We start from the raw sequence: 25283 nt of genomic DNA on the forward strand, positions 1-25283 counted from the left end.
AGTGGATTATTTGAGCCTTGTAATTTTGTAATCCCAAGACAAGATATGCAAAGAATGGTAAATGTTCTTAAATGAAAGTAGCATCATTTGAATTTTGACTTAAACTGTGTCAGCTGTACATAAGTGACCTCATGTTGGTCATTTAAAAGAGTTTGCACTGTATAGTGCAGTCAGACGTTATGCAACAATACCACTTCTGCTTGCAACTAGTGTTTCTCCAACTTACCTAGAGCCGGGTGGACCTTACCTGAAATAAAACAGTAATTTGAAAAGACTCAGGTCTGAGGTCCTGAGTCCGTAGCTCAGACCCAAAGCAGCCAGATTTCTCTTCCTCTTTTGTTTTTCCTTTTGTGCTGTTGAGATTTGGAAACGTTGCAATGATGGACAGTTTTCATCTCATTGAGAATATAGTTTAGGTAATCAGCCAAGAAGATGAAAGTAATTAATAATCATCTGTGAGCATTCACTAAGTGCCAGTCACTAAAATGTATTCCAGCACTGGATTATTTTTTTTTCTGATGATTGTACTTATTTTAGCTCAAGAGCAAAAACATGTAAAATATGTACTAATTACTTTTTGCTGCTATGTGTAGGACTGAATACAACTTTAAGGTTTCACTATGGTGTTGCAATGTTTTAGGTGAACTTCCGTGGTCAGCAGTGTCAAATGATTCCGTATATATTTCTAATTCATTTAAACAGGGTAGCTAATATTAGTGGTCCTTTGTTTATTGTTAAGGTGTCCACACACATTTATTGCTTCTAGGGGGAATGAGAGATGCTATAACAAGCTACTGAATTGAAGAACCCAGGTGATAGAGGTACCATCAAATATATGAAATTAGGCATTTTCCTGCCAGTTCTCTTGGTATTTCCTCTCTTTAATGATTAATTAATTAATGATTAATTAGCACATCACCTTTGCCATTTTGAATGATGGTAGCGATACACAGAGGAAGAGAACACCCATTTAGACGTTACTTTCACCCACAGGTACTGCCTTATAATGAGACAGATGTACTGACTTAGCTTTTTGAGTCCTCTGCTTTCTTAGAGGAAGTAGTACCGTGGCCTGGCTGTGAAATACACTGTACTAGCCTGCACCAGTCACCACGTGCTTTTTTGATTTTTAAGATCAGATATCTGTGAACATTAATAATAATAATAATAATAATAATACAACCTGAGGTCTGACTAGATAACATTAAGCTGCCATGGCAACTAGTTTTTTCTGCCTGAGGCCTACTGGACATGATCCAGTGAGAGTATAATCCCTGGGATTTATGATTTTTATTGCTATCTAACACATCAGTGTAAGTACTGTGAGGCTGTCTCTGCTCTTCTTCCACCCCGTTCAGCACCTGGTAGGTTTCTTGCCCCTTTTTTGATAGAAAAGCACGGCATTCAAGCAAATAGGATATTTTTTCGCCATTATCCATTTGCTAAGGCAGTGAGCATCCCTGTATTATAGGGTGTTTCTGCTTTGAGATCGGCTGTGCCCGCTGTTTGCTGTGGGGACATTGGTGCAGTTGTGTCCATGTGTCCATGTCCAGCTCCACTGGCTGGGAGGTTCTCCAGGTTCCCCCCCTGGAGGTAACAGAATTCGTCATTTAGGAAAGAAGCGGCATGCAGAGCTGCCACGGTACCTTGAGGGCAACTAGAGACCTTTTAAAAATCATTAAAAATAATTGCAGCTTTGGAAAACTAGACTGTAGTGTGCCCAGAGGAGTGACCTGTGGGGGAGTGACAAAAGCCACCAGTGCTGGATAGACTAGACAGAGGAAGGAAGGAGAAGAGAGAGGAAAAGCAGCGCTGATGTTTGTGGAGGGTCACCACGCTCAAATGTTTGTAAGGTTAAAGAGCAACTTTAGGGAAAACTGTCCCCTTTCCCCTTGCTGCATCCATAGCCACCTGGGAGGGACCACAAAATGCGCTCCCAAGTGATGTGTGCTGGGTATCCTGGGGTATGCAGCAGAATACAGAATATTAAATGGTCCCCCATGTGTTTGAAGACACTTTTTTTTTTTAATGGAAAACAGGGGTGTTGGCAAGATTGCTGCCATTTTGTAAGAGATTGGAATTTTTGTTTGTTGCAATCCAGTGCAAATACAACACTTGCTTCTGCCTGAGCAGTCCTGTAATTTAATAAGAGAAAATATTTTATTTGGGTTTTTTTATTTCTTTTAATGGTAAGAAGTGACATACAGCCTAAACGTGATATATGCATGCTTCTCCCCTATGTTCTGTTGTTGTTCCTAAACCCCTCTTAGTGTGGGAGCTTAAGCCACCATGGAAAACTGCTGACGGGTTGAATTGGTGAAACAGATCATCAGCTCATTTGAAAGCACACACCCGTTTGGTATTTCAGCAAGTCCTGGTTCTTTACAGAAACTCCAGGAGCCTGCATTATTCTTTATTTAGTTAATTAGTTTATTTTTTTGAAGACAGCCTTCCAGTGACAGGGTCTTTCTGCCTAGGTGTGAGCTGCAGCTGTAATGCTTCGGCACCTCTGCACCTCCAACAGGAGCACAGTTGAAAGAGGGGGCAGGAAAAATGAGAGCATCAGAGAATAAAGTAAGTTTAAAAACATCTAGAAAACAGGAACACCTAGAGAGAGAGGGAGGAGGAGGGATAAAGAAGAAAGAAAGAAGAGCTAGAAAAAAACCGTGAAACCTGAAGCCTAGAAGGACTTTGGGCCAGGAACAGTTAGCAAAGAGAACGTATAAAAGTGTCTGTTCTCTGTTCTTGCTCTCCTTATTGCTAACAAGGAGGGAGGGAGAAAAAAAGAAGCAGCTAACTTTTTTTTGCGTTTTCTAAAGATAGACTAAAAGGTGAAGCTGCTTATCTAGGTTTTACTAGATATTTAAGTCATTACTGTAGCAATAAAACTGCCCTTTAATTGCTGCACCATAATTGTAGGTATTTGTTTCTTACACTGCTTAAGGTCACATAAAAATGAATAGAGGTAAAAATAGGTTTGTGTTAAGTGCCTGAATTTTGAAACTGTTTTCTGCTAGCTATCTGCAGAGACAGTACTTTCCCTTTAGTCTCCTGGTTTGACTGTTCAGTAGATATATTTTTTAATTACCAAATTGGATTTTAGCAGGTGTAGTCAGTTGATGCATTATGGGTATAAGAGATTAGTGTTTAATCCTTCTTTTTATTACTGTGTAGCTTGGTATACTTGGGAAAGTATTAAAGGTGCATTGCGTACTCCAGAGTACAGAAATGACATTTATTACCGAGTTTTCTTTCAGCTAGTATCATTTAGAAAAAAAGCCGGTGCAGAACTCTGCAGGGGCCTATAGACTCATCTATAGTGAAACTGCCTAAACAATACAGAGTAGAGGAAAAGGGAGAGAAACCTTTTTGTGCTTTAAAACAAAAGCAGTTGTCGAAATATAAGTACTTCCCCTTCTCGAAGATGCTTATTCTCTTTTTCTGCATTTTATTTTTTCTAAAATAAAGACAAAGGGCGTGTCAAAGCGCAGAAGATCTTTGTGTCAGTGAGTGGTAGAGGCAAGGACTGAAAAGGATCAGTGAATCAGATATAATTTGGACTCTGTTTGAGATACCAGTCCTGTGTTTTGCTGATGGCTGGTATTCCCGTTCTGAAAAGCTGCGGAGGCATTTCTATCGAATAGAAAGAACATTATCCTCATTTTCATTCTGGCATGCCTGTTACGACTTTGTTCTGTAAACAAAGAGGATTATGGGAACTGGAAACTAGATGGCATTTTATTAAAGACCTGTGAGTGCCTTTCACTATGAATGCAAGAATCGGGCAGTCTGGTGATAGATACCTGTGAAAGAAAATACTTCAAAAATTGACCTTAGTGTTTCAGTTGGATTTATGAGGTGGCAGTCCTCTAATTTAGGACTGAGTATGCACTGGGCTTTAATATTCCCCATTTGCACCCTGCAACAAAATACTTGGGAAAAAAATTTCAAAATGGAATTGTACAAATTAAGAATGCAAAATATATGCTGCAGCAATAGGGAAGGGGAGGTCTATGTCCACTGGCCTGCTGTTGTGTAGACTGCCAGGTTGCTTTGAAAGTATGTTGTTATAGGATATATGTATAGCCATCTATCTTGAGCTAGCAGGCTGAGATGTGGGGCAGGGAGGAGAATTGCATTGAATGAACGTCGGTTGCAATAACCACCACAAATTATTTTTACCAGCATATCATATAACTTTACAGCTTTTCTGCAGTGGACTACTCACTTAGCATCTTAATTCCATAGAGTAAAGTCGTATGTTAGTACTAGGTTTTACCTAATGCCTGCTGCAGATCACTCTGGAACTGCTTTCAGTTAATGAAATAAGTGTACAGTATGAATTAAACCATAACTCTTGGAAATCACTTTTCCTTTTAATTATTGTTTTCCTAACTGAATAGACAAATGATTAAGCAAACAGCGCAGCACGGAAATATGGAAAGTTAAGCTGCAGTGAGTCAGATCATGAAACACTGAAAGTTGGTAAATAGCTTGAATGTATCTCCAGTTTTATCTCAGTTGAAACTTTTTGGTCTGACTGGGTTTTTTTCCCTCTTGCAAGCTTCATAGTCTGGCTTTCACTTGGCACCAGGTTGTAAAGCTTGTGAAGTCAAGTGAAAATGGGAATTAGAAGCAAATGGCCATATTTGGCCCTTAGTAAGTGGCAAAACTCCAGTTGGTTTCGTGTCACCCACTGAAGTAGCCTTCTACTCGGCATGGGCTGGGGTGGCAGAATGCCGTGCTCGGCACAAAGGCAGAGGTTTTCAAAAGCAATTACTGAATTAGCAGGCTTGCTTTTCAGAAAGTGGTAAGCAGCTGCCTTTTGACAGCCGAGCTTTCTTTTTAAGTGTCACAGGTTGGTTACTCTAAAAAGGCTCAAATTGAGTAGCGCTTTGAGATTTTTCTGGATGGTCTGGAGTATGGGATAAACCACAGTGCATGAACAGAAAAGTAGAAAAGAAAAGGGGATTAGAAAAAAGACTAGAAGAACCTATTAGAAACAACACCGGTGTACTGAAGTATCTCTAAAGGATATGATGACAAATTGAATTATAATACAGATAGGAAAATACCGTTGTCTAAAATAACCTGATTATATTCCATATTTATTTTGCATCAGCAATTTCTGTAGCTAATTTTCACAGCTTACAGGTTGAGAACAAGACATTTTCCTGGCTCATGTAGACCACCTATGTATCAAAAAATCAAAAATTAAATAATATTTTTAAGATGGTCTCACGAAGTTCTAAAATCAGACCCACTTCAAAAATGCTGCTGGCGATGGAAAAGACAAGTTAGAATGTAATTCAATTCTGTGTGATTGTAATAGTCCACCATGATGTCAAAACCCCACTTCTCTTGAAGCCTATTTCTAATTGTAGTAAAGGATGTCTCATGGGCATTTCACATGCCACTCCAACAACCCATGAGCTGAAATATGAGCATGTGCATGCTGTTAGTAGGACTAACAGATCATCTTACAGATACAGAAGTAACCAGTCTGAAAAAATGACTAATTCATAAAGTAGTTAATTTTTTTATGTGTGTTAGTGTAGCTTTCTCCAGTTTCTCTCTCTGAAAAGTAGGAAGACTTGTTAAATAGTGTTCTTGGAGAAGGCAGTGTGCAGATAGCTACACAGTTCAAGCAGAATGTTTCCATATTTTCTCATTCTGTCAAAGGTAAAAGTCATATCTGGTAGGTAGTTGTATGTAAGCTACTTTCTTATTCTATTTATTTTATCTGCCACAGAGTGATCCTGAGTGGATTAAACGTACCTCGGTTTTCCATTTTATGATACACACTCTTAACTGGATTGCTGGAGTGCATATGTTGTTGGCACTTGGAATTTGTTGCAATTTCCATAATGTCCTCTAAGTGAGTCTTAGCCTTGAGGTTGATGCCTAGGCATTGAGAATAGCATTCAAGAGGAGTAATACTGTTCCAGCAAATTTACAGGAGGAAGTACACTTTTTTGTTTGTATGCATGTGGATGTTATCTATAAGCGAATTGGATATTTTCAAAGTACAGAAATCCAGATGGCAAACTCAATGCAACTGTCTTGGGAGAAAAGCGAGTAATGAAAATTCTGTATTAATATTCTATATTATACATGAATATTTTAATGAAAAATTGATGTTAATAATATAGCCCATTATATCAATGCTCAGTCCTTCGGTCAGGTAATTCTGGTGTTATTTGCCTAAGATAAAAAGAGCAGAAGTGGGTTGTCAAAGAGTGCAAAACAACATGAGTAGCTGAAAAAGGATTTTATTGTCTGAGAAATGGTTCTAGGTAATTGAAGATTACTAGTAAGGTACATGAGGTTAGACATGTATTTTATATATACTGTGAATCATTCATCTTGTCAGACCTGAGTGTGAGTGATGTAGCTCTCTAGTGCACTCTAAATGAATTTGCATGTTTAGTTCTTAGCATTTTGTACACTACACATTATACATACATTGTAATTACTTCCATGCAAGAGCATTAACTTACTTTAATACCACAGAGCTGTAGATTATTATTTTAGAATGTTGTAGTCACAGAGGTTCTCTCTTTTTCTTTTTTAAGCAATTACACTTGTCTCGGTTTTATGACAAGAAAAGACTCCTAAATTAGGATACTAATGGTCTTTGGTCTTAGGGTCTAATGTTTAATAATATGCTAATACTAAATACAATTTTTATTCTGTTTAAAGACCTTGTTTTTGTAAATACCTGTGCACAGCCTTATTTTGAGCATATGAACTAGTTGCATTTACTCCCATGCACCAAAGCTGGTGTGCATATTATTGTTCTGAAAGGACCAAAGGTATGCTTTTTAAAGCCAAAATAGTTATATTTCAGATTATGATTGAAGGGCTTCCTAGGATTTTCAAATGATATACTTAGAAATCTTTTAAAAAGCAGATAGTTTTCAGAAAGTGCAGAAGATACTCAAAGGAGATATATTTAAAAACCAGCAAGTTATTTTTACAGATTGTGAGATACTCGTACCTGACCACTTTTGTGAAGAGTGTTACTAAAAAGCAGTAGAATAAGATACTTGATTACTCTTTCTATTGCATATAAAGTGACTAGATGCTGTATAGTACATCTGGTTGACCCTTTTAAAAATGAAAAGAATCCATACGATTGATCTGTCAACAGAAAACGATTTTTGGGAAGCATGCCTCCTTTCCATGTGGTTGTTAGAAAGAACATGGTTCGTATAAACAGTCATTATACTCAGTGGAAAAAAAATTTCCTGTTGCATTTTACAAAAAAACTTTGCCTAAAAAGCTACAGTCACAAATCACTCTTCATACCAGTTGAACACTGAAAAATGAAGCAAAGTGATCTCAATCGAATTTACAAGACTGATAACCATGCAACTGGGGGGAGAGTAGCTACTGCACAACCTGTACTCTGTCAAGGTAATTTAATTATGGATGGTTATACTTGAGTATAATTTGTTAATGTGTGCTCTTTGCAAGGGGAGAATAATTCTCACAAAGCATTGACAATTTTATACATTTTTACCAGGATGCTGTCAAAGGAAAGGGATTTCCATTGAATTTCTTAATATACAGTGCCCTGGAGGAGGAATATCAGTGAAGTGGCTAGCAGGGTGGTTTTGTCTTGGGTTTTTTTGTTTGGGGTTTTTTTTTATGGCTACTGGAGCCTATATGTAAGAAGATGGAGGGAAAGAAATCCTCTTCTTTTATGAGTTCAAATATCTAAAAAATGAATATATTATGTTACTGTGCAATAGTTGGGAAATAATTTTTTTATAAAATATCATTGTGGTATCTTAGTCCTTTGGACCATAATGACTGTAATATTAACTTTAAATTTCACCTTTTTTAAAAACAGTAATGATCAAAGTTTAGATTAATATTCATTCTCTTTCCTGCTCCCTGCTTTTCAGAAGTTATTCTGAGGAGAGCCAGAGGTGAATCTTGCTTGCTCTTTGTCCTTTCGGTCAAGACACTCTTTTGAAGAGCCGAATTACAGAGCAGCTGTAGCTGAGATGAGAGGTCAGCAGAGGCACAGAGCTATGGGATATATTGCTGGCTGTGTTTTGGTTTTTTTTCCTTAGTCTCTTAGTATGTCAACTGTTTCTAACGGAGAGTTTTGTTTGTGAACAGAGATGATGCTTGGAGGAGGCCCAGCTTTCTCCATGCCTGGGGTGTGGGTGGTCTGTGCCTCTGAACCCAGTATGAGCAGCACTGTTTGGTAGTCCAGTCATTAAGTTCTTAAATCATTACATGTAGTCACTTCTGAGTAAACTCTGCTTGGACACCTCTTTATATTTGTGCTAAACAATACAAAATATCTAGCTCTGACGGTTGGCTGATGAGAATTACGGAATTAGGACTGTGGTAATGATTTCTGGGTACCAGTATAGTTGTTTTTACTGGTAGTTTTATATCCGTGGCTTAGAATCGTGCATTTTCTCAGTTGACTGTTGCGTTTCAGCGTACCGTCATGGCAAGCTGACTCAAGCCATGAGGCTCGGTGTTGAAAAGAGTGGGATATCAGTGGGATTGTCAACATCTGGGAGGTGGACCTTCTGCCTGTCAATTTTCTCCTCCCATGTGAACAGCAACCAGAGGTTCTGTCACCTTCTCCATATCTTGCAGACCTGTAGTCTGTAGATCCATAGGAAATGAAGCCAGTCATGGAGCAGGTAGGATGGACTTGAGGAGCAATAGGGATTGCCTAGAGAGTAATATATATGGAAGCTTATGCTAGAGGCTGAGTATTAATTAGCATTTCACTGAAGCACTCCACTGCTGATGAGGAAGACTTGAGGCAACATCTACAAGGAGGACCACAGGAGGAGCTGTAGCAGTGAGGCTTCACCATTTTACCCAGGTAGATTTGTTCCTCCTGGGCATGCTCTTCTCCCCAAGGTGAGGCTGGCGTTTCACAGAGGGAGACTTTCAAACTCTGCGAGCTGGAGCTCCTTCAAACTCTACTGGAAAGAGCAGTATCCCTGCCCATTCTGGCAAGAACAGTATTAAGAATGTTAATGTTTTATCATCTGTTTTGAGGAGTGATGTACTTTGTCTCATTTTTGTATATGGTAGACCCTTTTGAAGAAATACTTTGCACAGTCATTTCTGTCAGGAGAGGGCAAATGGGGGATTCTGGATAACTGAAGGGTGCAATAAGGAAACAAGTTTTACATGTCATCTGAACATCGGTTCAGTCCTTGAAGTTCAGATACAAAAAGGTATGATTCTTCTTCTCAGTACCTTCCTGGAAACAGTGCATTACAGAAGAAAGCATATGATGCATGACATTTAGTAGTGATTTTTCTTGAGAGGGACCTTTAGGTTTTGAAGCTAAATAGTTTGTGCATGGTTTAGCACAATATAAAAAGTCCAATAACTGAAATGAGGCATAAAGCCTCATTTCATCTTCATCTTCACTATGTGCATTTCAGCACAACCTTGATAATGATGTTTTGCACTTCTATTGCCCATACAATCGAAATATTTCATAATGCTTTGGAAACATTAAAGAACGATCATTGGTTATAAAAGCACACTTTCATTTTTTACCTACTATTATTTGCAGTAACCCAGAAGATAAGTGGTCATGAAAGTAATTGGGTAAAGAAAGCAGCAACCTGTTATCAGTTCTGTTTTGTGCATTTCACATCATTATCTATACAGTCGGTTTTACGGACTTCTTGTGCCAATGTGCGTCTTTCAGATGGGACAAAATGAAGGAGAGGGAGTATTAAACAAGAATGGATAACTCCTAAGTAGATGAATGGACACATGTGGTACATGAAATAGCTTTTTAAAAAAAAAATAAAAGCGAAGTCTTTAACTTAGATTTTCTCTGTGAGGTAAGTATTTACTGCTGCCTCTGTCTTGTAGATGGGGGATGAGGAAACTGAGACCCAGAGCTCACAAGTGGCTGAGCTGGGCACAGAAGTTAATCTCTTAACAGACTTGGAGATTTCTGCCTTAGTCCCATTGGCAGAGAAGGCTCTGGAAGCACAGTTGTGTTTGTGATTATGGTTGCAATGTAATTAAATTTGTTGAATGTTTTTAATGAATTGACTTGACTGGATCTTTATGAGGCTTGAGGTGCAAATTGAGCCATTCCACTGGAAACTGACTGAAATGTAGTGTAGGACATGGAGGGAAATGGTTTTCTTGCTGGGGGAGCAGGTCTATATAGCATTAAAAACTCTACCTAGCAGTCCACAGAATGATACCGCTGTTATGTGGACTGACCCCTAAAGTACAAGTCTTTAACTCATAATTGCAAGTGATAATAGCAGCAAGTTAAGTCTTTCTGCTTTTGAATATTTGTTCTTAATGTATTTTATGTCACACTGAGTTCAAGTGGGCTTCTTTTTCATTTTTTGGTCTTTATTTTGTGTCTGGTTTACAGTGAGGTTTCGAAGCTGTGATGGAAACAAAAAAATACACTTTGGAAGCAGTGAGCCAGAAGATTTCAGAGTAGGTGAAGATGGTGTGGTCTATGCAGAGAGAAGCTTTCAACTTTCAGCAGAGCCTACAGAGTTTGTTGTGTCTGCTCAAGACAAGGAAACCCAGGAAGAATGGCAAATGAGAGTGAAGCTAACTCCCGAACCAGCCTTCGCAGGGGCTTCAGAAAAGGTAAAAGAACAACTAAATGCTGCCTGTAGAAATGTATCTCTGCAAACAAGCCTAAAAATAGGGATTTGTCATGTACCTCTCCGTGAGGCATTTTATTAATGGACAACTAGTGCATGTAAAGCTGGAGCCTCAGGAAGAATGTTTTTATAGCCTGTTATTCTGTAGCTTTGCTAAGGCATGGAAAGGCATGCCTGTTTAAGTATATAGGATTCATTTATGTTTGAGCTTTTTGTTTGTGTAGTTTGAGATTTATACCTGAATTCAAGTTGGACACGGTCATTTCTTTATTTTAAATTGCTTGAAAGTATTATGGCATTTATTCAAGCAGTTAAATATAACCACAAAATAAACAAATTTGTGCTAGAATGCATCAGTCGCGTTTATTAGATGGAAGCTGTAGATTTACAGCAGTAGTAGGAAAGCATTTCTGGCAGGGAATATTGGCTTTGTCTTGTCCCTTCATAATCAAATTGGAGATTGTAAATTATTCATGATTCCAGCAGTACTTGATAAAGAAGATAGTCTCCCTCTGCTGGAAGCTGCCATAGGATAAACCATGTACTATTAACAAAAATCAAACCTAGCAATATACAAATAACAGCACATTTACTTTAGGAAAACAGTATTAGGTCTACTACCTTTTTCTGTTATGTGACTTGCTGCCTGCTGTTTCTTATCTTCTCTTATAAGGTGCTTAGTTTACAGGTAAATAAACAAAATTTATTCATAGATTTAACATAACTGTAATAGGTACACACTGCAGATTTAAGCGTAATGTCAAAATAGTGTGGTTACGCAAGACATTTTTCCTGAGAACACGCTAGAGACCAAAGCTGTGTAACCCTCATGTTTTTGTTTGCTTACTTGCTGATTGTTTTAAATCTTCTAAGGCATGTTTTTTAACAAAGGAAATGGCTGTCATTTCATCTGTAAAAGTCTAGTAAAAATAGCAGATGCTTAGGTATGCCAGGGCATGTCCTGTTCTTTCCAAAGATCCAGTTCAGGCATCCTTGCCATCAGCAGAGTGTAGAGTAGTAGAATCTGGCCTTCGGTTGGGCATCTGTTTTTACTCTGTGGCATATTTGATTAGATTAAAAAAAAAAAAAAGTAAAGTTTTTCTCTTAAAAGATTTGGAAAAAAAAGGGTTTTGTCGCCCCATTTCCACCCTTAAGCAAGCTAGCATGGCTGTATGCGTGCTGGCATCCGAAGCCTGAATTGAGTGCAGATGTAGAAGGGAATAGGAAGGGAATGTTGACACCCAGCAGAGATTAATGCCCAATGTGTAAAGTGGGTCATCTACTGCATCCATCATGGCTGACATAGGTTTAAAATAATTACAGCATTAATTCTATGGGATTTAATAGGGTCATAAATATTTGAGACATTCCTTACCAGTATGTATTAAACTTCTCTTAGAACTCAAATTATATTTTAGCACACCCAGATCTAAATTTAATGTACAGTAGCACATTACCTGAACTGAAGTTCTAGCTAATGAGAAATACATAAAGGCATACTATTAAATTCTGCAAAATAGTAACTACTTTTCAGAAAGTGCAGAATAGTTTACACAGTAGTGCTATGTTATAAATGGTTTATAATTCCATTTCTCCTCCAACTTGAATAAGGAAAAAAGAAAAGGAGTTCTTTAAATTTTTGCAGTGCAGTTGTAAATAATATTAGTTATTTTCATACTGCACATTGAATGCAAATAAAACAGTTCTACCAACACAGAGGAAAGACAGCCTTTCTGTCAATTACATAATTGTATCTGAGTTATAACTTCTACTAGTAATTCTCCTTCTAACATGTGCTTAATTTTATCTTGTACCTGGGAAAGAACCAAAAGAAAATTGAAGACATCATATTTCCATGGCAACATTACAAGCACAGCAGCCCTCTGAAGAGGCAGAAGAGAGATTGGGTTATTCCTCCAATCAACCTACCAGAAAATTCCAGAGGACCTTTTCCTCAGGAATTAGTTAGGGTAAGGAAGTTAATAGAAATGTGGTTCCAGTGTCCCTTGGAGACCTCTTGAAGGGATTTTGTGTGAGTGATGTCTTGTTCATAGTCTGAACGTTTATAAGTCTTCTGGGCTGTTTTCTGTTGCTACCTCTGTACATAGCAGACTGGTCTGCATTTACTGGGGTTTTTTAAGTTGTCCCTATGCTCCTGTACTGGTGGAAGGTCACCTTGGTTTGGGTGGCAAGTGCTGTGATGACTTCTTGAAGTAGTTCAGGAGAACCTCCACTGGTTCAGGAGTTCTCCAGTCTTTTACACTGGAGTTTTCCACCTGGGCAAGGGTGCAGGGGTGATGGGGAGGAGCAGTGAACCAGGAGGCAGGAGGAAACAGGATGTTGAGGGGTGAGGACACCAGCTCCTCCGCAGGACTCTGCAGCACAGACGTGGCCATTGCCAGGAGTCCAGCACAGAAGAGGGCTTCCAACCATGCTACTGTTTGGTCATGACCAACTTCCATGAGGATTTGTTGGAACTTGGTAGAGCATTAGCCCAAGTTGATAAGATATCATTTTATGCTGTTTTGTTGTTGTGCATGCTGGTGAGTGATTCACCTGCTCCTCACAGATGTACTGCCCTTGAGTTTTTTCCTTGGGAGATGAGAGCAAAGTTCAATCTTTAAACAAAACCAGCCAGTTTCTAAAGGGCTACTGCCAGTAGTGGAAGAGTCTGTAGCTTTGGTCTGGGAAGATACTGGAGGGGTGGGCAGGAAACAACCCAGATTTTTTATTTCTTATGTATTTTTATGGTTGCATACATTTTTTTCCCAGGATCTTAACAATTCTGTTTAAGAATACTTGTTTTGGTTTAATACAATTTATCCTATTATGAGAAATAAGCAGGGATAGTTTTATGTTCCTGAAAATTGACTGACCGACTTTCTGACAAACACAAGATTGCAGTTGAAAACCTCAAAATTTATACTAACTTCCATTTCCATAAAAATTATTTTTACAAGTTTAGCTTAAAGATGGAAAAAAAAAAAAAAGAGCTGCTGCTTGTCTCAGCAGCAGCCTCATCCACTGGTTGTTTGTAGCTAATGTAAACGTTCTCTTTTTTGACACATAGATTAGGTCTGATCGTGATAAAAGCCTCTCGCTACGGTACAGCGTGACTGGCCCAGGAGCTGACCAACCTCCAACAGGCATCTTCATCATCAACCCCATCTCAGGACAGCTGTCTGTAACAAAGCCTTTAGACCGGGAACAGATTGCTTCTTTTCATGTAAGAGTTTAATTTACCATAAATCAGATAATCAAATTGAAGATTAACATCTGTTTCAAACATGACTTGAGCAGCCAGCATTTAGTTTTCTATGAGATATGATTTGAGGAGTTTGTAGCCGATTTGTATTTACTGTACTTACTAAGGCTAACTCTTACTATGTTTAAGCAGCTTAAATACATTAATGTATGTAAACAGTGATTAAATGTATTTAGATAAAGCAATTTTAAAAGATTGAAGTATGGGTACTGTAGCTTATATTTCAAATACAGACCACTGATCACAGTCTCCACTGTATTGTATATTTTTCAAAAGTTTACTTTTAATTCAGCAACTTAAATTAGGACGTGACTGCTATTAGAATTGCAGCAGCTGTGATTTGAGAAATGGATGGGAAGAATAACCTACCAATTTCCAGTTTCGGGGCAAATCTAAGCATTTTAATGGAATTGTAAATTAGGTCTGTCAGCTTATGAAAATGATATTCTTTGCTCTAAAGAAACTGACAAAGTAGACCACGGATTCCAGTATTAGTGGAAAAGAAAGGTTTGAAGGAAGAGGGGAGACCCGGCTGTGACCTAAAAGTTGTCTCTGCTTTTGAGAGACCACGCTGAAATAGTTATAGAAGTCACTCGGCTCCTAGAGAGAGTTTCCAGCGTGTTGTGCATTAAAACACTCCTTGCCTCACACTCTGGGAAGCCCTTGAAGTGCTGCTCCCGAACAGAGGAGGCAGCAGGAGGCATTTGGGGGGTGCAAGGGGAACGTCTCTCACAGGAGCACAACAGCTCCAGCATCCACGAGATTTTTACTGAGAACTTAGCATTGGCAATTCAAGATTTACTGCCTTAGGAATTTACATTTATATGAGTCATTTCCAGACTGGTGAGTTAATATTGCCCTCTTGCTCCTTTATAGTAGGTTTGTAGCCAGAAGATATGTGTGTGTGTGTATATTTAAAATGGGCTTCATCAGGACTGCTATAGGAGAGAGTTGCTCTTTTGCCTAGCAGTTAGCAGGCTCTGGCCTGGATACAAAGGTTTACATTTTCAGAAACAACTGTGTTCCTTTTTTTTTTTGACTGTCCAATTTAAGATGATTTAGGTAAACCTGACTGTCAAAGGTAGTTACTTGGTCCTTTTTGACAATCAGGGCATTAAATTTAAGTGTGTCAGTATCTTTGAAACTCAGTCCATAAACTTTAGCTTAATTTTAGCCTGGAATTTCAATGTGTTTACTGACAGTTATTTATCACAAACCTTACCTTGGTGTTCCAGGTAACACGAATCTATTCTGTACGCTTTTCCTATGAATTCATATTTATTCAATATCCATAACATCAGTAAAGAATTTTTGAAAATGATGCATGTTCATACCGTATGGGTTGTTAAAAGTTGCTATCTGTTTAATATAAATCTGCATATTTCTAGAGTCTGTTTTCTAATAGTCATTATTAAAAACAGACTTATATATGACAGTAAGCATTGGTATTAATCGAAATTAGATGATTCAAAATGATTTTCAGCAAATCAAGTCAAGTACTAAGCCTGCAACTTAGAATAGTTCAGAAGTCTGAACAGCATTTCCATTAGCAGCCTGAAAACTCAAGTGGTCGATATAAGGGAGTAGTGGCAGATAACAAAATACATTGAGCTAAAAATGTCTGGCCCAAAACTTCCTGTCACCATTACTGTATCTGTTTGTGCCTGTATGTCGTGCAAATTCTAATACTTCTAATGATTTTTGCAGCTGAGAGCGCACGCAGTGGATGTAAACGGAAACCAGGTGGAAAATCCTATTGACATTGTTATTAATGTCATTGATATGAATGACAATAGACCTGAATTCTTACACCAGGTTTGGAATGGGACAGTCCCTGAAGGATCAAAGCCAGGTAATACATGGGCTTTCAAACTGGGGGGGAAGGTATGCGGTAACATTTTGAAGGTGATGAAGGGCGTGCCTTCAGACCTTGTAACACTTTCAAAAGTGTCTTATTAGTGTGATGAGCACAGTCTCAGGTACTGTCTTATTTTTTCAGCTTGTTTTTAATTCACTTTTTAGCATGCTAGGATTAATTTCCAAACGAAGAAAGTGTTATGTGCATAAACTAGAACAGAGAAGTCTTTAAGAATCTGACTTTTAAGTTCCTGGTTTTGAAAATCCTATTTATGGTGTGCCCCAGTTCTTACAGTTATGTTCGTAATGGCCATTGACGTTCATTTAGTTGACAGCTCAGGGTATAAGAGACTTCTGAAATATCAGCAGATCCAGTTCTAGTTGTGAATCTCAAAGGCATTGGAAATGCTGGGATTTGAAATCAAACAATTTCATGTGAATTCTCAAGAAAACCCTAAATGTTGTTCATATCTCATTAAAATTCTAATCTGCTTAGACTAGAGTTTGCACTATGGCTGAAACCACTTTCTTAATTTGTCAGTAGTGCAAAATGAATTTTTTAGAAAGGTTAGCACAAGAAATGTATTTTCTCACTTTGCAGCATTGACATAGCATTTGAGATGGAAAGAACATGTGTCTCAAAGACCTTTGAAAGAGTACTATTTACATTGATTTTCAATCACTATCAGTATGTGCACCAATTCTGAAAATTAAGTATATTTCCTTTGGCCCAATTAATAACATTTTTATCTAAACGTGAGGAGTTCTGTTGTTACAGAAATGTTATTAATGGCAGAATTATAGGATTTCATTATTTATTATAAGCAAATCCGATATTTTATAAACACAAAGTATTTTTGTCTCCTCTGTATTTTAATTACTGTGTTGGTGAGTCTTGAGTTTAACCAGTTTGTTTTAAGTAAGAGAAGGAATGTGCAGAGTTTACCAAAAGAAATACATGCTTTGACCGTTGCTTGTAAGTGATCTCGTGTAATCTGAGTAAACTGTATATATAACATCAATTATTTATCCTGCTGCTAGGAACCTACGTGATGACTGTTACTGCCATCGATGCTGATGATCCCAATGCACAGAATGGCATGCTGAGATACAGAATCTTGTCACAGGCCCCGAGCAGCCCCTCTCCAAACATGTTTACAATCAACAACGAGACTGGTGACATTATCACCGTAGCAGCTGGACTTGACAGAGAGGTATGGCAGGTCTTAATCCTGTAGGCTGGGTTGTACTTAATATTGTGAAGAAGCACATTTTTCGCTAGTAACTTACAAATACTTCTCTCCCTCCCCGGTCTGAAGTTTCTCCCTGGAAAAGAGGAAATTAGCATGGGGTAAAAACTGGACCCACGTTTTCTGTATGTGTAATCGTTCTTGGTTCCATGGGATTGTGGAAACGATCTTGTCTTAAAAACCTCTTTGCTTTTAAGGAACAGGTACACACTAAAGCAGAGGGATGCAGATAAGGACCTCAGGTGCTCGGCCTAGTTGCTGAGATGGGAGGTGTTCCTCAGCTCCAGTCCTTTCCTTTTGCTGAGCTCCATAGGCAAAGAGTATATGGAAAATGGAATTGCCTGTATGTTTTATTTATTTTGGAAGCTCCAGCAGAGCTTCTGTCTTCTTCCTTGCTTTTCACAGAGAGGTGTTAAATATTTGAAATCTTCTGGATGCTGTGTTGCTAAATTTGCAGTAATTCCCTGATCTGAATTTTGCTAATCAAAATAAATCAGGAAAAACATTACTAATTTTAAAGTTTTAAAAGCACATTTCTAAGAAATAAACCAGTCAGTATTGGAAATTTCATAGATCGAGACTTGTCTTGAGACCTGGACACACATTCAAAAACTTAAATCTCTGTCAATAATTCATAGAATCATAGAATGGTTTGGGTTGGAAGGGACCTTAAAGATCATCTCGTTCCAACCTCCTCCAGTCCTCTGATCGTCATTGTGGCCCTCCTTAGGACTCGCTCCAACAACTCCATGTCCTTCTTGTACTAGGGAGCCAGAGCGGGATGCAGTACTCCAGGTGGGGTCTCACAAGAGTGGAGTAGAGGGGCAGAATCACCTCCCTTGACCTGCTGGTCATGCTTCTTTTGATGCAGCCCAGGACACGGTTGGCTTTCTGGGCTGCAAGCGTGCATTGTTGAGTCATGTTGAGCTTCTCATCCACCAACATCCCCAAGTCCTTCTCCTCAGGGCTGGTCTCAATCCATTCGCTGCCCAGCCTGTATTGCCCCGACCCACATGCAGGGACCTTGCGCTTGGCCTTGTTGAATTTCACGAGGTTTGCACGGGCCCACTTCTCAAACTTGCCAACGTCTGTCTGGATGGCATCCCTTCCCTCCACTGTGTCGACCACACCACACAGCTTGGTATTGTCAGCAAATTTGCTGCAGGTGCACTCGATCCCACTGTCCACGTCAGCAGCAAAGATGTTAAAACAGTGCCAGTCCCAATACCAACCCCTGAGGAACACCACTTGTCACTGTTCTCCGCTTGGACATTGAGACATTGACTGCAACTCTTAGAGCGCAACCATCCAGCCAGTTCCTTATCCACTGAGCAGTCCATCCTTCAAATCCATGTCTCTTCAATTTAGAGACAAGGGCGGCATAGTGTCAAATGCTTTGTACAAGTCCAGGTAGATGACGTCAGTTGCACTTCCCTTATCCACCAATACTGTAACCCCATCATAGAAGGGGTTAGCCATGTTGGTTGTCACCAATCACCTCCTTATTTTCCATGTGCCTAAGCATAATTTCCAGCAGGATCTGCTCCATGATCTTTGCTGGGCACCGAGGTGAGACTGACTGGCCTGTAGTTCCCCTGGGTCTTCCTTTTTTCCTTTTTTAAAAATGGGGGTTATGTTTCCCCTTTTCTAGTCAGTGGGAGCTTCACTGGGCTGCCACAACTTCTGAAACATGATGGATATTAGCCACTTCATCCACCAGTTCCCTCAGGACCCGTGGATGCATCTCATCAGGTCCCATGGACTTGTGCACCTTCAGGTTCCCTAGATGGTCTCAGACCTGATCTTCCCCTACAGTGGGTGGGTCTTCATTGTCCCAGTCCCTGCCTTTGCCTTCTGTGACTTGGGCGGTGTGGCTAGAGCACTTGGCAGCGAAGACTGAGGCAAAAAGTCATTGAGTACCTCAGCCTTCTCCATATCCCAGGTAACCAGGTTTCCCCTTTCCTTCCAGAGTGGGCCCACATTTTCCCTAGTCTTCCTTTGATCACTGACGTACCTATAGAAGCTTTTCTTGCTGCCCTTGGCGTCCCTGGCCAGATTTAATTCCACTAGGGCTTTAGCTTTCCTAACCTGCTCCCTGGCTGCTCAGACAATTTCTCTGTATTCCGCCCAGGCTACCTGCCCTTGCTTCCAGCCTTTGTAGGCTTCCTTTCTGTGTTTTAGTTTGCCCAGGAGCTCCTTGTTCATCCATGCAGGCCTCTGGGTGTTTTTGCCTGACTTTTTCTTTGTTGGGATGCATTGCTCCTGAGCTTGGAGGAGATGATCCTTGAATACTAACCAGCTATCTTGGGCCCCTCTTCCCTCCAGGGCTTTGTCCCATGGTGTTCTACCAAGCAGGTCCCTGAAGAGGCCAAAGTCTGCTCTCCTGAAGTCCAGGGTAGTGATCTTGCTGTGCACCCTCTTCACTGCCCTAAGGATCTTGATCTCCACCATTTCGTCGTCACTGTAGCCAAGGCTGCCCTCGAGCTTCACATTCTCCTCCAGTCACTCCTTGTTGGTGAGAACAAGGTCCAGCATGGCACCTCTCCTCGTTGGCTCCTCTGTCACTTGGAGGAGGAAGTTATCATCAAAGCATTCCAGGAACCTCCTGGATTGCTTGTGTCCCGCTGTGTTGTCCCTCCAACAGGTATTGGGGTGGTTGAAGTGCCCCGTGAGGACCAGGGCTTGTGAACGTGAGGCTGCTCCTATCTGTCTATAGAGGGCCTCATCCACTTGGTCTTCCTGGTTGGGTAGGCTGTAACAAACTCCCACTATAGTGTCCCCTGTCCCTGCCCTCCCTTTCATCCTGACCCATAAGTTCTCGGTCATCTCCTCACCCATCCCCAGATGGAGCTCCATGTACTCCAGCTGGTCACTGACATAGAGGGCAACACCCCCTCCTTGTCTCCCCTGCCTGTCCTTCCTAAAAAGCCTTCCATCCCAACACTCCAGTCATAGGAGCCATCCTACCACATCTCCCTGATGCCGATGAGATCACAGCCCTGCAGGCGTGCAGACGTCTCCAACTCCTCTTGTTTACTCCCCATGCTACGTGTGTTTGCATAGAGGCGTTTAAGTTGAACCCTGATAAAGCTGAATTACATTCCTTCGTGCTGCACTCCAGGTGCTCTCCTACTGACCTGTGATCCTTCTCCTGGCTCTGGGCATCTGTTGCTGGCACCGGCATCAAACTGGTAGGAGTGGGATGGATTGAGGTTCCCCTCCTGTGGCAACTTTAGTTTAAAAGTCCTTTTTGCCAGCTTGGCAAGCCTGCTACGTTGCATTCCCTGCTACATGCTGGGCAAGTCCCGTTCTGTCTAGACAGTTCTTCGCTGTTCCCACCAGCGGAGAAGGAGGGTGCCAGATCCTCTGCTCTGGTTCACGCATCTGTGAAGTGGGAAATATTTCCCTCCCACGCCAGATCTGTCACATGGACTAACTGTGCTTTTGAACCACTTGAAAACTTCAGAAGAGATAAACGTTATTTTATAAACAAACTATAAAATGCAAACAAACCTTATTTCAACACATCTTGTTTCAACTTCTGTTTTACTAACCTCATTTTAGCTCATTAAATCTGAAGGTGTTTTTTAAACTGGATTTGCTGTTCAGCTTTTAGCTGTTTGCTTATACTTATTTAAAACGGAGAACAAAAATACTTTCTGATGCTCTGGGTTGGCTATTGGTATTCTGATGCATTTCAGTTTGAAAGGGGCAAACAGAAGATTTGAAAAACTAAACAGACTGTTAGTTACTGCAATTAATTTTTAAAGTTTTATTAACATTCATTCTATTTAAGTTGATTTTGAAGAGGATGGATTTGAGGAAAGGAAAACCCTGAACTTTACGATATTGCCCTATTAAATCAAAAGAATGATGGGCAGCTTTGCCCTTGTTTTTAAAATCCCCTGGTCATCTTTGACAGGTGAACTTTCAGAAGGACGTAGCAATAACTCGTGAGTTTTATTACTTAGTGACTATCTGTAGCAGAGTGATTTAACTTGGAAGAAACCAGCTGTCTGTGGAACTTAGATCCTCGCATTAACAGTTGGAAAAGCCTTGTCATTTGCCATCAGTTTTCCTGATGGATCACTGGACTGATACCCAAATGAGTATTTATAAACATTTCTTGCACGTGTTGAATATTAATAATTAATGTTAAATCATTCCGATATTAAATTAGACTAATATGAGACAAAATGGTTTCCTTCCCAAGCCATTGCTCTGCTTCCTTCATTTCCTGAGTCATTTTATGGAAGTCAATTAAATTAAAATGACCAGGAGTCTAGAAAGCCAGATCTGAATCAAGCGGGTCTTCTGACAGTGGGCTGGAGAGTGCCTTGTTGCACCAAGGTTCCTTCTTGTCCAGGAACCTCAGCAGGGCTGCCCATTTCTGCCATTCTGCCCTTTCCTCCAAGTCTTGGCTCTTTAATTAGGCTCATAAAATACTACACAAAATTTTAAATTCTTAAATTATGTGACCCATTATTTATGGGAGCGTGCCGTACGCGTTCCAAAAAAAAAAAAGAAGAGAGTGGTTCCTCTGATAGCATTCCTCATCTGCTAATATTTTAGGTTAACATGCACAATGTGTTATCTGTGCTAAAATACACAGGAGGAGAGTTGCTTAGGCAGGGGACTCGGCTAAAGGCAGAAGAAATCTTTCACCTGCTATCACAAAAGTTGCTTTTTCATGAGATCCAGCTGTTCTTACTTATTCTGCTATTGCTGTGGAATTCACTTCAGCATTAAAACATCTGCCTTACTGCTGGAGGTGCCGAAGAAGTCAGGCAGGGTACTTAAATTTACACCCTGACATTCCTGCCTCACGTGAGGTTAATTCAGTGAAGTGCTCTTTTATTTGGCCTGTGTTGAAGTGGAAAGATGTGACCTGATGAGGTCTGCGTTCTTTCTTGAAGCTGCCGGTTCATTTTCGGATGTGTTGCTGCAAAGTCTCTGTGCAGGCTGCTGACACGCGCTCCGTGGCTTATTCCTGGCTCCTTCTCAACCTGCAGTAAAAAGAGGAGAGCCACCTCCCCCCAGGTCCCCTATGCTTGGAAAGCTGTGTGCTTGTTAATTTCTGAAATTTCATTCCCAGCAGTTGATCTTCTGTATGTGAGTGCTGGGAAGGGGGAAAACCAACCAACCGACCAAACCCACATATACGTTTTTGGGGCACTTTTTGGGGCAGTTCCTAGTGCGCTGCTTCTGTTGGAATTAAATAAGATCATACAGAAGTTGAGTCTCCGTGTAATAATAACGGAGTTTCCTTAATGAAATTTGCTTCTTGGGATCAATGTGTTAAGACCCAGATGAATCAGAAGCACCTGCTCTTTCAATAACGTAGAATCATCTGGCTGCAAGATTTGTTTCAATGGTGCTGTAGATTTTATTGCTTCACAATAAGTAAAGTATATTTTTTTCCTGGATGAAAGTTGTAAAAGTATTTCTTTGATTCCCTTGTGACTGCTTCTCTCATTGGTGTCATGAAGGAAACCTTTCGGTTGTTTATTTAAGCCTTTTGAAGGTCACTTCTGCAAGTACGTTTTCCAAGCCAGAATTTGTATGCATATTTATGTATTATTAAACATATATATTGCAATTTTTTATAAATAATATTAGTCTTCCTTTTTTAAAGATCTATATATAGTAATACATATTTGGAGTGTGTTGTAAGGGTTCCTTTGTGAAAGAGGACATGAGCATCAGCAGGAGATAGAGAGTCATACAGCTTATTTTAAAAAGTTTTTTTATTCAATAGCTCATATTTGCTGCTTGGAAGCGTGCATAACCATTAAATATCTAATGTCTGCCGTAGTGTCTGGCCAAAGTTTGAAAGAAAGTTTGACATCATCAGTGCAATTGTCCTTGCTTATTTTTGGTATTGATATCCATAGTCCCTTTTTGTAAACAGTTTCTATGAGTAGCCATCTGTCATATACCCCAGTCTTTAAGTTGTAGGAGAAAATAAGGTACTGAGTGAAAAGAAAGTATGCTTTTCTTTAAGTATTATTTTGCCAAAATGTTTTTGCCAGCGTTACTAAACCGTTCGTGAAAGTGATATTTCAAAGTAATAGCAACTCCTTATGTTTGTGCATAAGAAAGAAAGAATGGAATGACAACACCTAGCTCTCTCTAAGCTGGGAAACCGAACTGGGAAATGAAACGGCACGCACAATATTTACATTTCACAGTAGAAACTGTGGATGAGTTAAAATCAACTTCTCAGCAACTCTACACAAAAAACAGTGTTGGGGTTTTTGGGTTTTGGTTTTTTTTTTTTGGTTTGTTTGTTTTGTTTTTTTAATACAACCTTGTTAACTTTGTTTTAAACAGCTAACTGGTTTGAGGTCAGGTCTCCGTTGGGCATTTCTTGTGCATGAGGGAGCCCTGGCCCCGCTCCAGCCCTGAGCAGGGGGGAGGCAGCGGCTGCCATCTTCGGCCGGGGTGTTTAACATTTATGGAAATGGCCCGTGTGGCTGCTCCCTCCCCCTTTCTCCCAGTGCCCTTACTCGTCTCTGTTAGCCTTGACATCTTTGGTTTCCATAGCGATCGCAAGAAGTTGCAACAGCGGTTTTATCCTTGGGCTCGGCTGAAACAAAACCTTGGCAGTTGCAGCCGTTTGGCCAACAAACCTACCTTGGCTCAGTTCTCTTAAACGCTTTTGAGAACTTGCCCTGTTTGAGGATAAACTGCACTCTTGTGTTGTGGGTTTTTTTTTTTCCCCCATTTGAAAAGCGTTGTTAAATCTGTGATACTAGCATTAACTGTATAATGTGGTTTTGATTTTGAGAGTAGAAAGCAGGCAGTCTGTCCTCGTCTCAGTGATACTCGAAGAAAATCGAGCAGTAGTTCAATACAGCGAGATGCAACCTGGTGCTGTATTCCTGCGGCACAAACTTTGCTCCTGTCATTTCGGGTGATGCTAACTAGAAGAAACAGTGTGATAGGCTCCGTTGCTTAGCAAAGTGCAATTTCGGAAACACCTGCTGTCCTACAGTAATGTTAGTTTTGTCTAAAACTTATGTTGATGTCATTTTGTGTTTTAGAAAGTACAACAATATACATTAATAATTCAAGCTACGGACATGGAAGGAAACCCAACATACGGTCTTTCAAACACAGCAACTGCTGTCATCACTGTGACAGATGTCAATGACAATCCTCCAGAGTTCACCGCCATGACTGTAAGTACAGGGTAGGAGTAACTGAAGGATGTGCATATTTATAACCATTCCACGCTTTTCTCATTATATTCACAGACGGTAAATATTTATTACTTATTAAATAGCATACTGGCAGGCAGGATTGAAATATGAGCAGAATGTATATCCCTTAGATAATGCTATTCTTCTTAGGCCAACAGGCAAAAGCTGACAAAGGAATCAAAGCGTCAGTTTTCTGGGTGGCCTGAGGTAAACTTCGTCAGATAAATTGTCGGAGCTCCAGTGAAGAGAGATGCATTCCCTAATGTTGATGAACGTTCAGTATGGCATAGCTCTCGTGTGCTTCCGCAGCCGAGGTAAAAGGTTTTCTTCTTTTTTGCAGTTCTATGGGGAAGTACCGGAAAACAGGGTGGATGTGATCGTAGCGAATCTGACGGTAACGGATAAAGATCAGCCCCACACGCCTGCGTGGAATGCGATGTACCGAATGACCGGAGGAGACCCAACAGGTCGATTTACCATCCTGACCGATCCCAATAGCAACGATGGGCTGGTGACTGTTGCGAAGGTAAGAGGTGCTTGCTCTTCAGAGAATTAAGCAGAGATGGAAGAAGTGGAAGAACATTGGGGGGGGGGAACGTGAACTCTTTGAGGCCAGCACAAGGCTAGAAAGTAAAATGGATGGGCACTGCCTGGCTTGTAGAAGCCAGCCATCCATCTTTTGGAAGTGTTTCCTTGCTTACGCTATCAGTAGTATTCCAACTGATCAGTTTTAAAAATCAGGTTAGGTTGTTGAAAATGGCAAGTTTTGAAGCTTTATTTGCCAAGGGATAGGGATTAGTCTGTGAAAAAGCATTTGCTTTGTATTTATTGCTGGTGTAAAGGAACAGCTTCCTACTTCCTGGCCTCCATTAGTAGTCACGCTTGTTGTGTGCGGGTTTTATGTCAACATGTTCCCATTCAGAACAGATGCAGGCAGTCAAGGCACAATCAGAGAGGAAGAAATGGTAGGTGGGAGGCTACTTCTACAAGAGGCTTTTAAAGATTGGCTATTTTTAAAACCTCACTCACATGCCTTTTATGGAATAACCTGTCTGTCTTC

General features: G+C 40.1%; 1 protein-coding gene across 1 annotated transcript in view; it reads left to right on the forward strand.

Annotated features, from left to right (window-relative positions):
- Nucleotides 1-25283, forward strand: part of CDH2 (cadherin 2) — a 122103-nt gene that overhangs the window by 69163 nt on the left and 27657 nt on the right. Inside the window, exons 3-9 of the mRNA XM_054817067.1 lie at nucleotides 10403-10629; nucleotides 12470-12616; nucleotides 13717-13872; nucleotides 15619-15763; nucleotides 16810-16982; nucleotides 24065-24202; nucleotides 24564-24749. Coding sequence (XP_054673042.1) covers nucleotides 10403-10629; nucleotides 12470-12616; nucleotides 13717-13872; nucleotides 15619-15763; nucleotides 16810-16982; nucleotides 24065-24202; nucleotides 24564-24749 — 1172 coding nt within the window. The remainder of the gene's footprint in view (nucleotides 1-10402; nucleotides 10630-12469; nucleotides 12617-13716; nucleotides 13873-15618; nucleotides 15764-16809; nucleotides 16983-24064; nucleotides 24203-24563; nucleotides 24750-25283) is intronic.

Source organism: Grus americana, chromosome 2 (assembly GCF_028858705.1).
Source record: "Grus americana isolate bGruAme1 chromosome 2, bGruAme1.mat, whole genome shotgun sequence".
In the NCBI taxonomy this organism is placed as follows: Eukaryota; Metazoa; Chordata; class Aves; order Gruiformes; family Gruidae; genus Grus; species Grus americana.